Below are 17,293 nucleotides of genomic sequence, written 5' to 3'. Positions count from 1 at the left end.
GATCTGTATAAATTTTCTTTTCTACTTTGATGATTTTAAAGCGCTAATAGTTTCTAGGTTCTGTGAATTTTCAATTATTTGTTCATTTTTTTAATATTAGCGCTTTTGTTCAATTTTTGGCTCATATATGTGATTTTTTTGAATTGAAATTTTAAAAAATTAAAGTTGTACCGATTTGATAAAGAACGACATCAATGGAAGAAAATGGGAGCATGAAGTGTGAAATTGTTGAAGCATAAAAAAGGGGTAATGTCATAAAAATTCACGAACTTTACATGTTTTCTCATTTTAATCATGCACTTTAAATTTTCTCATTTTCATGCACGAACTACCACTTTTTTCTCAAATTCATGCACAGTGATGAGGTGTCACGGTTCCATTGGTGTAATTCGCTGAGGTGGAGGTCATTTTACACCAATGAATGAGTGCCACCTCAGCACCGTGTATGAATTTGGGAAAAAGTGGTAGTTCGTGTATGAATATGAGAAAATTTAAACTTCATGATTAAAATGAGAAAACGTGTAAAGTTCGTGATTTATTTTGACATTAACCCCATAAAAAATCAATGAAGGTTCATATCTCAAGATCTGGGTTTGGGTTTGTTTTCTATTTTGAAAATTCTGCAGAAGTTTGTTTCCATTTGATTTAATTATAAAGATTCTAGCTCTTAAAGTTAGATTACTTTACTGATCTTTTAGGTGATATTGGTTGTGTATGAATGAATGAGTCATCTTTATAAACTAATGAGCAATTTCCGATCTTATTGAACCCATTTTATGATTTTAATTGTACTCTTTACTTTCGGATTCATTTGAATTATTTAAAATCTTCTTGTTCATGTTAACCTTTGTTTAATTTTTCTATTTTTATAGTGCATATAGATTGTATATCCATGACCATATTCTTCATAATCTATTCATATATTAAAGTTTTATTATAACAGATTGAAAAGAGTTGGATGTTGTATTTGATTTAGTCCAAATAATATTTCATATCAGGAAGTTAAGAAATATGATTCTGCAACACTCTTCACTGCAGCATTACGGTATTAGTTGGTTACACATTATGTAACTGAAGTTAGGAAGAGTAACATCAATTTGAACATACATAATAAATTGTTAGTATGGTTTAAATTTAATATAAATTTAATATATATTTAAAATAAAATAATTAAGATTAAACTCAATGTAAACTATATATATAAATACAAATTGAATATCTATTTTAAGTGAAATGCATTTGATAGTATATAAAACTAAAAATCAATCTGATGTGAACCTGATATGAACATATATCAACTGAACTATCTTAATTCATTTTATTATAAAATTTATCTTGCTGCTCTTTATAATCTTATCTGATATTTTATATAGAGAGAATTTGGACATATAGTCTATTATAAGAATTGAATAACTCTTTTAATTGAAATGTATTTGATAGCCTATAGAACCAAAAATCAACCTAATACGAACCTGATGTGAACCTATATTAACTAAACTATTTTCATTCAATTTTTAATCAAATTTATCTTGATGCTCTTTACAATCTTAAATGACATTTTATATAGAAAGAATTTTGAAATTTAGTATAATATACTAATTGAATATCTCTTTTAAGTGAAATGTATTTGACAAACTATAAAACCGAAAATCAACATGAGGTGAACCTGATGTCAATTTATATCAACTGAACCACTTTAATTTAATTTTTAATCAAATTTGTCTTACTGCTCTTACACTCTTAGATGATATTTTATGTAGAGAGAATTTTGAAATGTAGTGTAATATACAAATTGAAAATTTCTTTTAAGTGTTCTATATTTGATAGTTTATAAAATCAAAAATCAACCTGGTGTGAACATATATCAACTGAACTAGCTTAATTCATTTTTTCATAAAATTTATTTTACTGCTCTTTACAATCTTATCTAACATTTTGTATAGATAATTTTTTGAGATTTAGTGGAATTTACAAATTGAATATATCTTTTAGGTGAAATGTATTTGATAGTTTATAAAACCAAAAATAAACCTGATGTGAACCTGATATGAACCTATATCAACTGAACTACCTTAATTCATTTTTTTTATAAAACTTATCTTGCTGCTCTTTACAATCTTATCTGATATTTTATATAGAGAGAATTTTGAGATACAGTCTATTATAAGAATTGAATAACTGTTTTTAAGTGAAATGTAATTGATAGTCTATTAAACTGAAAAGTAACTTGATGTGAGCCGTATATGAACCTGAAATAATACCACAAACTGAATTTTTTTGTACAATTCTTATTAACATATTGAATTTGATTTCAACTTCTGATTTCATAATTTGTCTTTGGGTTGGATTTGCAGGGATTTGATCATATTTTAAGCGAGAGGGGAAAGCTAAGCTGATGGGCACGAACAACAGTAATAATAGGTTTGGACTAGATGTTGTTGCTGAGGCTACAAGTGAATGCTTGTGTATGAGCTTTCTTGAGTTGCTTCAGGCTCTTATATTTCTCCAAAGGTGGGGAAACTTCTTCTACTACTGCTTCTTGTAGTTGAAAACATGATAACATGTTCATACTTTTACCTTTATTTTAGGGTCATTTAAAATAAGATTTGAACCAATGATTTCAAACCCGGACCGGACCGGCCGGTTCAACCGGTTAGACCGGGAACCGGAAGGCAGTCCGGTCCAATTACTCATCAATACCCGGATTTCCGGTTTAACCGGTTTGAACCGGAAAAACCCGCTGAAACCGGCAACCCGTTGAACCGGAAAAACCTTAAAACCCGGCCGGTTCATTGTAAAGAGTAAATCAAAACAAAAATGACGATTTCAGATGATAGCTTTTGGTTTAAAAAAAATATAGTCTGACGCTTACTTTTTAGTTTATACATAAAGCTATGTATTAAGTTTTATCAAGAAGATTTGACATAACTACAAAGCTTTGATTTTGGTTTAGGTAAAAGTTTTAGTTTTGATTGTTAAGAAAAGAGATGACAATGCCATAGTGACGGCTGGAATGTTAGGATTTTGAAAAAAAGAAATGGTAGCAGTTACTAGTTAGGTTAAGGTTGGAGCAAAAGATTATTTATTGGGCTGGGCTTATTATGGAGATTTAAGTATGTTTGTTATTGTATATAAAATATGATCCAAATCCAAAAAGTCATATAATTTGTTTATTTATTTAGTATATCTTTTTTTTGCACATATATTATAATTTATATAAATATTTTTATTTTTTTATTTAAACGGTTGAACCAACGGTTGAACCGGTTTAACCGGTTGAACCTTGAACCGCTAGACATACCGGTTCTGTCACTGGTCCGGGTTTTAAAACATTGATTTGAACAATGTGCTCGCCTTTCAAGGTTATTGGGGTGGTTGTTACATACAAGTACCATTGCCCATTACCGTCTCCTCCATCGCCACACATGCCCATCACCATCGCTTCCATTGTCGCCTCCATCGCCACTATTTTTTGTGCAACACTAACCACACTGCAACATTATAAACACCACTTTCAAGAATTGCAACCACTATTAATCTCAAATTTTCTTTCCAAATTCTTGTAAAATATTGTGATTTAAACATTTGTTTACACTTTCTCGCAATAACAATCACTGACATAGCAAAGTTCATCAACATGGACAATATCATTTACACTAACCAACATAATCATAGATGATTCAAAAATATATTCCAAACATAAACTATAACTAATTGCAATCACCTGACATATTCTCAATTAAATTCCTTGCAACAAATAGTACATCAGTATATCTTTTTGAATTGAAAAACATATGCATCACGATACAAGAATATTTTATTGAATTCAAAACAATTTTCAGTCTACTTTTGATTTTTATTTACAAAATGATGTCTATTTTCTCACTTCACCACTGCAATCTTACTTCTATAGTAGAGGTGGCAATTTCCACCCATACCCATTTACCCACCCATACCCACCCATTACATAAAAGGTATGGGTTATAAAAGGGTAGTTATTTGTTAAATGGGTAGTAAATGAGTAAAAATCTTCCAACCCATTAAGATAAGGGTAATAAAAGGGTTTGACATGGGTAGAGGTGAGCAAGAACCGAACCAAACCAAAAAACTGAACCGAACTTTGTTGAATGGTTCGGTTTTTCGGTGAAAACGGTTTGGTTCGGTTTCTACTTTAGGTAAAGTTTGGTGTTCGGTATTCGATTTGGTTTGGGTGTTTTGAAAACCGAACCGACCGAAAAATCGAATTAACCAAATTTTAATATAAAATATATATATATTTTTTAAAAATAATATACATATATACATATATTTATATGTTTTTTGTCTTTATATCTTAATTATTATTGATTTATTAGTTTATTATTATTATTTAAATATATATGGAAGTATATTAGACTCTAATTATTTAATATTTCAATTAATTTTAATATACAAAATTTTTAAAAAATAAAAAATAGTGAAATTCGGTTTTAACCGAACGAACCATACCGAACCGAAATTTTTGGTTTGGTTCGGTTCGATTTTTTTACATCCAAACTAAAAGTTCGGTTCGGTTCGGTTTGAGAATTTTCCAAACTGAAAAAACCGAAAAAATTCCAACCGAACCGACCGATGCTCACCCCTAGTACATTCTATCCATAATTATCCAATATGCAAAATTAGTTGAATGACACATGTCAATTTAAAAGTAATTGATTTTTTTTAGAATATCAAATAAATTTTAAATTTCAAAATCAATATTCAAAAATCGTAAAGAACCAAAATATATTTTCTCGGAAAATATTTTATTTTCAGAAAATATTTTTTTCCCAGAATTTTTTTTTCAAAATTTTTTTTCCAGAAAATAATTTTTTTTGTCGGAAAACATATTTTTTTCTGAAAATATTTTTTTTTTTAGAAAAAAATTTTTTTTTAGAAAATTTTTTTTTATCCAGAAAATATTTTTTTTTTCAGAAAATACTTTTTTCCGAATTTTTTTTCCGGATTTCCAGAATTTTTTTTCCCAGGAAGTATTTTTTCCTAGAACATATTCTCTCTAAAAGTTTCTCTCTAAAATTTATTAATTTTCACAAAATGTACAATTAAAATGTAATATAATTTAAATTTTAAAAAGTCAATTTTTAACATTATACATATAAAGTGGGTTAATGGGTGGGTTAGGGTTATACATGGTTATAAGGGTATGGATACCCATATAAAATTAAAACGGGTGATAAATGGGTAGATCACCCATTTATAACCCTACCCATTTAAACCCAGCCCATACTCACCCAAACCCACCCATTTTGCCACCTCTATTCTATAGCTACCGTCTCTGATTTGGTTCAGTCAAATGTTAAATTATGAGCACTCTGCTTCATCCTAGGCGTTAGCGTCGAATCCTTCTCATCAGTATGAGCAACAACAAGTACCTCCTTTTTCGCCGGAGAACGACCCGTTTCTCTTCCTCCGATGAGAAGCTTCTATGATTGTACTCAATTTAATGGTCATCTTCATTATAATTTAAAATCATATGTGCTGCTATTTCTGAAGATCAGAGTTAAGTTAAACATGTGTTTAACATATAAAGACTCTGTTCTATTTTAGTATAAAATCAGTTTATTTGGAATAATGGGTGATTTACGCAAACATTTTCATCCTTTTGAGTGATTTTTGCAGATATTTATTTTGTGAGATAAAAACAATAGAGAGTTGCTCTTTTAAGGGATTTACGTAAAAAAAACCCTTGCTTATTTCATCCTTGAGTAAAATACTTGTCCTTTCTTCTTTAGTGCTTAAACGACATATCGTTCGTTGTTTTGCAATTTTCACAAGTCATATGCCTTCACTTTGTCGCAGAAATTACAAACCTTCTCCGTTTTTAAATTCCCAGATATCTTTTACGCATTCTTTTCTTCCTTCTTAATATCAAAATCAATCTCTTATTTTCTTTCATCTCTTTAGATTGGTTAATTAAAGAAGCTCAAGTAAAACCAAAACAATCCTATCCCAATTTAATTTTATTCCAACAACAAAACCCTAATTTTAATTTGTTTATGTTAAATTAATCACCAATGGCACCTCCGATGAAATTCAGCAGACCAGGCGGATACAAGGAGCCCGACGGAGCGGAAGCGGCGTCGAACAATCTATGGGTTGGGAATTTGGCTCTGGATGTAACGGATTCGGATCTTATGGATCTATTCGTGAAATACGGTGCTCTTGATAGCGTGACGACGTATTCTTCTAGGAGCTACGCGTTCTTGTATTTTAAGCGTGTGGAGGACGCTATTGCTGCTAAAGATGCTCTACAAGGAACCATTCTTCGCGGAAATCCTTTGAGAATCGAGTTTGCTCGACCGGTTTGTTGTTGTTCTCTTTTATTATTCATAATTAGGTCATTTTCGTTCTTTTATGTGTTGGATTGGTTAATTCCTGTAATTATTATTATTACTATTTTTGATTTGGCTAGCATTGCTGATCACAATTTCATTTGGAGAATTTATGATTTTTTGACAGTCTGATTGATAAAAGAATTGAAATCGAACACAACTTACAAAAAGCATTATCCTGATACAAAATCCAAGATTAATTGAATAAGAGAGCTGACAGTGAACAAAAAAATTATTTGTAGCAAAAATCATGCCGGAATCCTCCCCGGTTGCAAGTTTAAATTCATTCATTTTAAATGCAATATCGATTTTTACAACCTTACATCAATATCTATTCAATCCTTTTTAGAAATCTGAGAGTTTTCTTTCCTGCTGCGAAAAAACAACGATCAGAAAGTATTTACCGATAAACAGATGCCGCAAGTAGAAGCCTCTTTCTGCTTAAGTTTATTTCTAAGGATTATCAATTATCAGCTACTGGTGTACCACTGTCAATAATCGGCTATTGCTCGTATGATAATTAGAATGTGTCATATTATCACTCTACCCCCACGATATGTTTATTTCACTCCACCCGACGGTTCCAACTAAAGTGAGTTTAAATGCTATTAGATGCCTTCCGAGATGATGAACAATTACAGATGCATGATATGATGACCGCCATCAACAAACTAACATGTTGTTCGGAAACTTGACGATTTTATTTTGCCATCGTTCTTTTCAGTGTTCTCTTTCCATAAGATTTCCGTTTCGTGCAATATATACAAACTCTATTCCAAACTTGTGAAGGAGTGCTCACCTTATGCAATTTATCTTTTTCCCTAGATCTATTTTAGTTAAGGAAAATGAGTTAAAGGAGGAATTTTAACTTGTCAGAAAGCCGTTCATTTTTATTGATAATCTCCTCAAACATCTCAAAAACTCCAAGTCATCCTTTACTCGCTGAAAGAAAACACCAAATCATCCTCCACTAGGTGAAAAGAAGTCATTAACAAACTTCTTTAGGCTTTATGCTATTCCCTATAACTTATACATATAGTCTATTGCGGTTTGATTGCTTGATTGTTTACTTTGTAAGCAATTTACAAAATGTTGGAGAAGGATAATCTCTTTGCATAGATTTGGATGTAAATTTTATATCATTCTGTTCCGCCTCATTGTTGTAACCAGCTTCTGCGGGTACACACTCTTTGCACCCTTAGCAATGGCGGTTACCTTTACATTAATGCAAAGTTAAGAGTTGGAGAAACAAATAGTGAAACTCGCAATGATCGGGTGGCATTGATAATATCTTTTTGGGGTTTGTGGATGGCGTTATAGCGGTTTTGGGGGCAATGTTAAAACTTATTTTGGGCATTTGGATGGTGGAGTGTGCTTAACTTCTCTGAGGGTGAAGCTCAATAATGCTGATACATGGATAGTTACACTATTATCTTCTCGCCTTTTTTTGGTTTTAGGCTTTTATTATTTTCAAACATTTATATATTTTATTTTATTTAGTGATGCAACTATTGATCTGAACTAGACAATGTCTATGCAATTTTAATGCTTGTTTGTTCATCTTGATTGATTTTCTTTTCAGGCAAAACCCTCTAAGAATCTGTGGGTGGGTGGAATCAGCCCAGCAATTTCTGAGGAACTGCTGGAGGAGGAGTTTCTTAAATTTGGTAAAATTGAGGAATTTAAGTTTGTTAGAGACCTGAATACTGCATTTATCGAGTATGAAAATCTGGAAGATGCTTTAGAAGCCATGAAAAGTATGAACGGGAAGCGACTTGGTGGCGATCAGATACGCGTGGATTTCCTTCGGTCACAATCCTTAAGAAGAGTAAGTTTTACTTATTGAGAAGTTTTTGTGTTAACATTATTAAACTGCTCATTATGGGCTAGCAAGATTTGGTAGGAATAAAAATGAAGTTACAGGTGAGGATTGCTTGTTTGGAAATTTTCTTGTCAATTTTTGTGCGCAAGGATTTTGGTAAAACATTTGTTGATGTAATTACAGTGACATAACATAAATGTGTCAAATGCATCTATATTTGATTTCTTTACATCCTCAGTATGTTCAAACGCAGCAAATACCCATGGAAGAATCTTTGAACTGTCTGCTTTTTAACATCAACGCAGTTTCCTTTTGATCCAACATTTTAACTTTATTTATGTGAGCAACCTTAGTCTTTACTTTTTTTGTTTCAATCAGCAGGAACAGTTTCCCGACTTTCGTGATTCAAAAGATGGTCAGTTTTTTGTTGCACACGCTGGACGACTGCAGGTGATTGATACTGAATAACTGTCATCGCATCATCAGTGACAAAACATTGCCTTTTTTTTGTTTAATTATTATTTTTGAATGACAGTGCATTTATAATTGGTTAGTTGCTTGCCTGTCCCAGAATTTGATTCGTTCTGTTTTTGTTGAAATTTTTGGACCGCAGATATCAATATTCTTACAATATTTTACTTGGGTTTTTAATAAGGAAAATGCTTTGTAACCCATCATTTTAACCCACTTTCTATAACCCTCCTTACATGGCAGGTGGGTTACAAAGGAGGGTTATATAGCATTACTCTTTTAATAATGTACTCTTTTCTCTTGTCAATCAAAAAAAATTATTACTTTAGCTCACTGTTTATGTTTTAAAGCATCCATTCTTCATGTCTCAGCATACTCAGCCTTCAGGGGGGCGAAAGGAAGGTCCACCCAGTAAGGTATTGTGGGTAGGGTATCCTCCTTCTGTGCAGATTGATGAACAAATGCTTCATAATGCAATGATTCTTTTTGGTGAAATTGAAAGGATAAAAAGCTTCCCATCAAGGCATTACTCATTTGTTGAATTTAGAAGTATTGATGAAGCCCGGCGTGCTAAAGAAGGCTTGCAGGGTCGTCTTTTTAATGATCCTCGCATTTCAATAATGTTTTCAAGCAGTGAGCTAGCTCCTGGTAAAGATTACTCTAGTTTTAATGCTGGAGGTAAAGGACCCAGACCTGAGAATTTCAATGAGCATTCATTTGGTTCTAACCAGCTAGAAGTATTGGATCATCATCATCCTATGGGCCTACGTACTTTTCCTGGACCATTGCAACCAAGTAATAATCATATGACCAACTTACCAGTACTGCTTTTCGGTTTGAAGTAGTTTTGACCCTGTGCTTTCTGGTGCAGAGTTTAATGATTTGGCTCCTTTGCATGGTGTCCGAGATGGGAATTCCAGCATTTCGACTGGGCCAAACTGGAGAAGGCCGTCTCCTGAAGCTGGGATTTTGCCATTGCCAACTTCAAGGGTTAGGCCACCAACGAGGTCAGTACCTACGGGATGGGATGTGCTTGACCCCGGTCAGTATCAGAGGGAACCAAAGCGGTCAAGAATTGATACTTCATCTCCCACTGATGAGGATTCTTTTCTTGCAAGAAAGGTTGATGATCGTCGACTGGGTTTGGACAAAACATATAGATTTGGTCCTCCTGCTGATGCAGGTATCTCTAGTCCATTTACTAATGTTCACGGGAAGCAGAGTCTTAGTCCAGCTAGTGGAAGGGCTGCAGGAGGATCACATCACCTTGATTTTATTTGGCGAGGTATTATAGCCAAGGGTGGAACACCAGTTTGCAATGCTCGTTGTGTCAATTTAGATAAAGGAACAGATTTAGAACTGTGAGTATAACTCTTATTTTATCTAATGCCATTTTCATTCATGCATGAGCAGATGCTGTGTTCTGTTAAAATGTTTTGATTTAGATCTTTGTTCTTCTTTAGTCCTGTTACTTTGTTGCATAAAATCATCAAAGTTTGATATGCTTGAGCTTTTAATGAGTTTTAGATTCTGATAATATTTCCCATATGTTGTCTCACTGTTTTATACTTTTAGGTAAAGAAAACTAAATTTTGATTGATATGGGTTTATTTTTACATTTGATTCACCTTTTTCATTATAATTTTTTTGGGTGGAGCTGGCACTTGAAACAAATGTTTCATATTTATCCCCTAATATGGAAGGTTCCTGTCATGCAGTCCTGAAGTTGTTAATTGCTCGGCCAGAACAGGATTGGATATGCTCACGAAACACTATGCTGAGGCCATAGGATTTGAAATTGTCTTCTTCTTGCCAGATAGTGAGGATGACTTTGCTTCGTATACTGAATTTCTTCGCTACTTAGGTTCTAAAAACCGTGCTGGTGTTGCCAAGTTTGATGACGGGACCACACTCTTTCTGGTCCCTCCATCAGATTTTTTGACAGATGTGTTGAAAGTCGAAGGACCTGAACGTCTCTATGGTGTAGTCCTCAAGTTGCCACAAGTCACTAGTAGTGCATCAATACAGCCTCAGCTACACCAGCCCAACCATTTGCCTCAGTATATTGATAGACATCAGATTCCTCCAGCAGAAATTAACTATAATCAGATTGCTCGGAAGGAGGAACCTATGGTGCCGGTGGATTACAACAGGGTTTTGCATGACAACCAGAAGCATCCATCAAAAATGTTTTATCCGTGGCCAACTGAATCTATGGCAGAGCGGTCTGTCCATCAAGAGTATGCTTCTAATAACACAATAGCAGCTTCTCAAGCAGGAGCAGCTTTGACACCTGAGCTTATTGCTAGTCTTACATCTCTATTGCCTGCAACTGCACAGTCCTCTGTTTTAGCAAGTGTTCAACCACCCTCAGTTGCAAGGCCTCCATTTTCTTCAGTTCCTGCTGATAAAGGAGCTCCATATGAATGGAAGCATTCTGGAAACACAAGTCACTTACAGTATGGGAGCCAGTTCAATTCTCAGTCGCAATCTATGCAGCCTTATCCATCCATGTCTATTGCACCTAACATTCCAGAAAATTTTTTCCCTAGCGCTACCCATATCCAAGATTCCTCTATCAACCTACCACACCAGGGTGGAATTCAACCTAGACAGTTGACTAATATGACGATGCCTTCCCAGAGTGGACAAGTTGGTTTTCCACCACATGTTAACCAGCAATATAAGCATGAAGCTCCTCATCAGAAGGCATATAATGGGATGGCGCATGGAATGGAGGGATCTTATAGTCCATCAGTTATTCAGCAATATAGCAATTCTGCTATCTTCTCTGGTCAGGCTCAGGGTGGTAATCATACCCAGACACCATCTGGGATGCCTTTTTCTGCTGACAGAGTAAATTGGGAGGCTCCCAATCAGATGCAGCAGTTTCAAACTGCTCCCTCTGTTTCTGGTCAGGGTACATCTGAGGTTGAGGTAGACAAAAATCAGCGGTACCAGTCAACATTACAGTTTGCTGCAAATCTCCTCCTCCAGATACAGCAGCAACAACAGCAGCAAACAGGTAATCCAGCAGTGCGAGGATCTGGACATCAACAATGACATTCCTGTTATATAGGTAAGTACCCTTGTCATGACTTATTGAATGTTATTAACTTATTGTGATGTCTTCTGCATGCTTTGAAAAGTTCATTATTCTTGAAGTGTTTTGTTGTGATCTTATTGAGGCGTGTATCAGTTTTTTTCTGGGGATTATGATCTGTTCTTCCCTTGCTCCCATAAGATAGATGTCATCTGATTACAAGGCTTTCTTGGAATAAAACGGAAAAGGGGGTCTGTAGATTAGTTATCTGTTATGAAGATTATAGTATTGAATATTGCTGTACATTAAGTTAAAAAAACATGGGTTGAGTTTGGAAACTAGCATTTTATTTGTTGTTTTGAAAGTTGAAGGGCTAGAGTTCTGCACAGTGCATGGGGAAGAGATCACTTAGCATAGATTTGGCGAGGGGGTTTATTGGAGGCCATATTTGGCATGTGCTGAGTGATTTAATGGTCTGATATTGAGATTATGCATTGAAGGTGATCCTTGGCATGAAACATTGTAGTTGCACATTGGAGTTGTAAATTTTGATTGCATTTTCTTCATGACAGTTAAAATTCATAAGCTTACTTCTGATACAAAGGATGTTACAAGTTGAACATTTAACCATAGAGGTAAGTAGACTAGTTGAAAAATTGAGAAGCAATTGTAGGAGATTGTTGAGTCCCTTTAGTTTTGAATAAAAAATTGATTCATACTTTGATTATATTTCATACTAGTTTGAAAGCAGTGTTGATAGATCCAGGATGAATGATGTTGTTGGTGGAGGACTTTCTGAATGCTTATATGAGAGAGCTAGTTGAATGGGTTTAATTTTGATGTCGTCAAATTTTTGCAGGGTTTTTATTTTGCCTTAGCATTTAACTTTTAGTTCTCTGGATTCGATTTTCCTCTAGCTGGGACATGTTGTGCTCTTCTTGTTTCTGTTTGCATCATATGCTTACACTTTTAATCCTCTGTACATTTTCAATGTTGTTTGCACTACTGTTTCTTGTGTTTGATGTGGAAGTCTCTTGCAAGTTGCATCTCTTGTTTGATTACCTCTGTTCTGATCTTAACCTGCATTTACCTTAATTTTTGCGGCTCATAATTTTACTTTTATTTGTGATTTTTGTACATTGTTTACTTTGCAAATGCATACTACATTATGGAGCTTTTCCTTGTTCATCAAATTTGTTCAGCTGTGAAGTTTAGGTCTAATTTTTTTAAATTTTGACTAAGAGATGTAATTCTACTGTGTAAAGGTATGTGTTAGATGAATATTGTTGACTAAATGGAGATTATTAAATCATCTGAGTGAAATCACACAAAATATTTTAACTGTAAATTGCTCAAAGCAATCTCTACGATACAAAGAGTCCCAAATACGATAACCTCAGTAACCGACACGATTATACGAGGTCACAATTCACCCAACACAATCAAGTGAGTCCACAACCACCACCGTAAAGTTCCAAAAGGGTGAGAAAAATTGAGCCTAACTAGTAATTACCACCGTAGCAGGTGATAGTATGGAAGCTTAATAATCGGATCATTATTTCTCGGTAATAATACGGTGCTCCCCTTGGGTTTCTGCCAAAACAAACTTGATCGCTTAATGGTGTCATTATCGTTGTCAGACATTAGCTATAGCATCTCTAGTATATCCTTCTTATCAACCTTTTCTTTTTACGGCTCAAGGACTATACGATCATAATAATTGCATTTCCCATCTGAATTATTTTCAATATAATACAAACCTGAATTTATTTATTTTCTCCAATATAATGTGAACAAGCACTGTCCCTAAACTTCCAACATAAAAATAAGACATGTCGCTATGTCTTCGAGTAGGTAGCCTCAGTTTGCGATGCAGATCCAACTTTCCTGGACTAGTTTGTGCGACACACAGGGCTTCTGTGACACCCTCTTATGCGTTAGTTATGTGTCATCCTACTCATAGGTAGTAGTTTATGATACCAAGTCCACATGAATGTGTTTTCATTTTCTTTCTAACTATTGTGCGAGGAAATTTTGAACTAATCTGGAGATACTGTTTTTACTCAAAAGCTCATCTTTATAAGTTGTGCACTTTACTACTAACCTATGTTGCACGGAACCAAAAATCTTGCCCAGGAAACGGCGGAATTTTTTTTTTTTTTTGAAAAGCGTTTTCAACTACAGAAATGAAACGCTGAAACTTGAGATCGGATAAATTTTTATTCAACATAGCTGCTAACAAAGCTCTCCTTGTTAATTACCCAATCCCTTCCTATTATTCGTTTTGAACATTTTTGCACAGTACCCACTACTTTCGGTTTGAAATCATAGTATTTCCGTCTTCATATTCTAAGGCAATCTGTCAAGCTATATGGCTGTTTGAAATCTCTTTCACATGCCATAGTCCGAGGAAATTTCATGGATGTTGTGCAATTCAATGTTCATTACCATTATTATACTTCCTCGCTTTGAGTTATTTGCATGCGACGACCAACTTTCGTGACATTATGCGTGCTAAATGTGTTCGCATGTTGTGTCCCAACCGTGCTCGTGTTAGCTTAGGCAAGTAACAAACATATTCGTTCTACATCATGTCAACCAAACATGACACAGCTATGTTTAAATATATTAAACATTAAATAGGCATATGAATCACATATGATATATTTAGAAAATTTATTTAAATCACAGATTATAGTTAAATTATGTCTTTAATATTTTAATTTAGATGAGTTGAACACAAGTCACGAATATTATGTATGTAACATGGTTATTCATTTGGATAAATGTATATAACATATATAGTTTAGTAAGTTGTATATAATATATGAATACTGAAATCAATTTTTCGAACAATAAGAAACTATACGAGTAGGTCGCGACATTTGAGTTGACACGGCATGACATGTTGTTGTGATAGGTTCACGTAGTCATGAGTTCAGCGGTGCTATAATTGTGTTGATAAGTTTCTCGCGAGCCACAGGAGTAGAAGAGCAAAGAGCACTCTCCTTTCAGCACCTTGCTCAGGGTGGAATGCATGCATACACGAACATGCTACACTTCAATCTTGATCGTCAATTTATTTTACAAGGGGGGAATATGCTAGGTGTGCCCCTTTTTGAAACCTCTATTAGTGATTCAGTAGACTCAAATTAAAAGCAGATTCACGTAAGAAGCAATTCTTCCGTCAGTTGATTGATCCTTTACGTCATTGTCACATTAAGCGCTATTTAAGTGATGAACAACGGTGGCAATGCCTGCAATTTACGAAGTAACTCTGAGAATCATTTGCCAAATAGGTGTTAACTATGAAGTGATTCTAATCTACGTCTCATGCGTGTGTGTAGGTAGTTGCGCCATTCCTGATGTCTTCAAATTGGAATCTTGCATCGGGTGCCTATACCACCAGCCGAAGGGTCCTTTGCAGTTAAGCTTTTGCAATCTATTCAAATCCAGGGTGGACGCACAAAATCAGAAGTCGTGTACATATTTGTTTGTGAATTCTGATGATCTTTTGCCTATTCAGATAGAATTAGATGAATAGAATTGTAAAAATAGGTTTTCCGGCCAGTCTGGCTTTTGTATTTTTCTGTTTAATGAGTCTGTTGTTTGGTTATATTTATCTAGCTTGTGACTTTTGCAAATTCAATTTTGTGGTTTTATGTTTACGAGAGATCAATTTAAAAGCCACTCTAGTCTCTGGCTTGCAAAGTTTCAGCTGAAAAATAACATCATAAGGTTTCAGTCTCATACATTTCTCTCTGCTATGCAAAATAGCCATTATCTTTCTCTATATATTTTTTCAATTCAGTTTCAAATCTACACCGGACGGCAACAAAATTTTCAAAAAATTAAATAAAAGCCATAGATGATAGATTGCTTGAAAGTACTATAAACCGAGAGATTTCAATGTGATTAAACATTAAATGTTCTATCAACGGAATTTAAACATCCCTGACGTTGATGGAGGATGTTTGAAATCCAATGATGACAGTGATAACCAAACATGCTTGACTATTGATAGGAGTGTGTATCAGTCAGTTGGGGTTGTTTAAGGTCCAGCGCTGGATAGGTCCGGCGCTAAATGACAAAACACATAAACAAAAATTTGACCTCTAGAAAAATGTGTAAGAAGGTCATAAAAATATAATTACCGGACCCACATATAAAGCAATAAAAAAAGTCACTTGCTTATTTTGTCAAAGTATCAAAAAAAAATTTTCACTTGCTTTCTTTTTATTTATCTTAATAATACATTTTATTTTTCTTCTTATCACATAAAAAACTAATTAAAGTTAATTTTTTAATATTTAATTATTGAATATGAAAAATTAATTTATATAAATTTAATAAAATAAATAAGGCATGAAGTGTTTCAAATAAATTTTAATTTTAAAATATAATATAATTAATTTATAATTAAATTTTTATTTTATTAAAATTTAATATAAGTAAATTAAAAAAATATAATATCATCAATTTTCGTCCTTTTTAGAGGACGAATCCGGACCGGACGTCTTCATGAAAGTTGTAAGTATTCAAATTACCTTTCCAGGGACGTTTGAATCGATGAAATCCGACGTCGGGGGAACGAGTTATGACTTAAATACACAATCTGAATATATATTGATTTCACACTGATGTACACATGCAGCAGCTTTATGGCACCTTTCGTCCATATTCCAGGTCGAATCCGGATTGGACGTCTTCATGAAAGTCGTAGGTATTCGAGTTACCTTTACAGGGACATTTGAATCGATGAAATCCCAAGTCGGAAAACCGATTTACGAATTAAATACTCGGACTGCGTACATGCAGATTTCATAAAACTGCACACATGCAGCAACTTCAAGGTCATTTTTGTCCCTTTTCCAAGTTGAATCCGGACCGGACGTCTTCATGAAAGTTGTAGATATTCGAATTAGCTTTCCATGGACGTCTGAATCAGTTAAATCTAACGTCGGAAAAGTAAGTTATGATAAAAATACCCGGGCTGGTTTTCGAAAACATACTTCTATCTCCTTTTAATCACTTGAATAGCTACCCATTACTAAAAAGTGAACTTGAAAATAATAAATTTCAGTTAAATAAAATAACGTGGAGAAATGGGACGCGTGTTGAATTATTCAGATAGAATAGATTATTATAAATTAAGGAAAATGAGGTATATTTAAATTCAAAATAATTGGACATATATATTTTAATTAAATAAATTATAAATAATAATAATAAACCATGTCCACAATATTTAGTCAACGGGGACAAGAAGACAAAGTAAGCATATAAATCCCCCTCCCTATGGTTTTGGAAAATACTTCTACCTTTTTCAAAAAAAGATGAATATATACAGATTTAGGCATGTGTAAATTTCTATCTACGGGATAGTCCTGGAAAATCATGTCTCCACACATGCAGCTGATTGAATGGAGATTTCATCCCTCTTAGAGGACGAATCCGGACATGATCTCTTCATGAAAGTTGTAGGTATTCGAGTTGTCTTTCCAGGGACGTTTGAATCGATGAAATCCGATGTCGGGGGAACGAGTTATGATATAAATACACAATCTGAATATATATTGATTTCAC

At 34.0% G+C, this 17,293-nt stretch overlaps 1 protein-coding gene across 5 annotated transcripts; it reads left to right on the top strand.

The window, feature by feature from the left end:
• The first annotated feature begins 5,804 nt into the window (after positions 1-5,804).
• LOC126687300 (flowering time control protein FPA) lies at positions 5,805-15,457 on the top strand. 5 transcript variants are annotated; one of them, XR_007644101.2, is made up of 8 exons: positions 5,806-6,341; positions 7,954-8,199; positions 8,572-8,643; positions 9,036-9,459; positions 9,536-10,025; positions 10,383-11,743; positions 14,628-14,813; positions 15,055-15,457. XR_007644101.2 is itself a non-coding variant. In XM_050381849.2 (7 exons), the coding sequence occupies exons 1-6, from the start codon at positions 6,054-6,056 to the stop codon at positions 11,725-11,727; spliced, it is 2,853 nt and encodes a 950-aa protein (XP_050237806.1). In that variant the 5' UTR covers positions 5,805-6,053; the 3' UTR covers positions 11,728-11,743; positions 15,055-15,457. The 5 variants fall into 5 exon arrangements, 4 of the variants coding, with proteins under 4 accessions (XP_050237806.1, XP_050237799.1, XP_050237791.1 ...); XM_050381849.2 differs by lacking the exon at positions 14,628-14,813 and having other exon boundaries at positions 5,805-6,341; positions 8,575-8,643; positions 9,045-9,459; XM_050381842.2 differs by lacking the exon at positions 14,628-14,813 and having other exon boundaries at positions 5,805-6,341; positions 9,045-9,459.
• Positions 15,458-17,293: the final 1,836 nt, after the last annotated feature.

The sequence above is a fragment of the Mercurialis annua genome, linkage group LG1-X, assembly GCF_937616625.2.
Source record: "Mercurialis annua linkage group LG1-X, ddMerAnnu1.2, whole genome shotgun sequence".
NCBI classification, from domain to species: Eukaryota; Viridiplantae; Streptophyta; class Magnoliopsida; order Malpighiales; family Euphorbiaceae; genus Mercurialis; species Mercurialis annua.
Note: the sequence above shows the minus strand (reverse complement) of the source record. Positions and strands in the feature narration are given on the sequence as shown.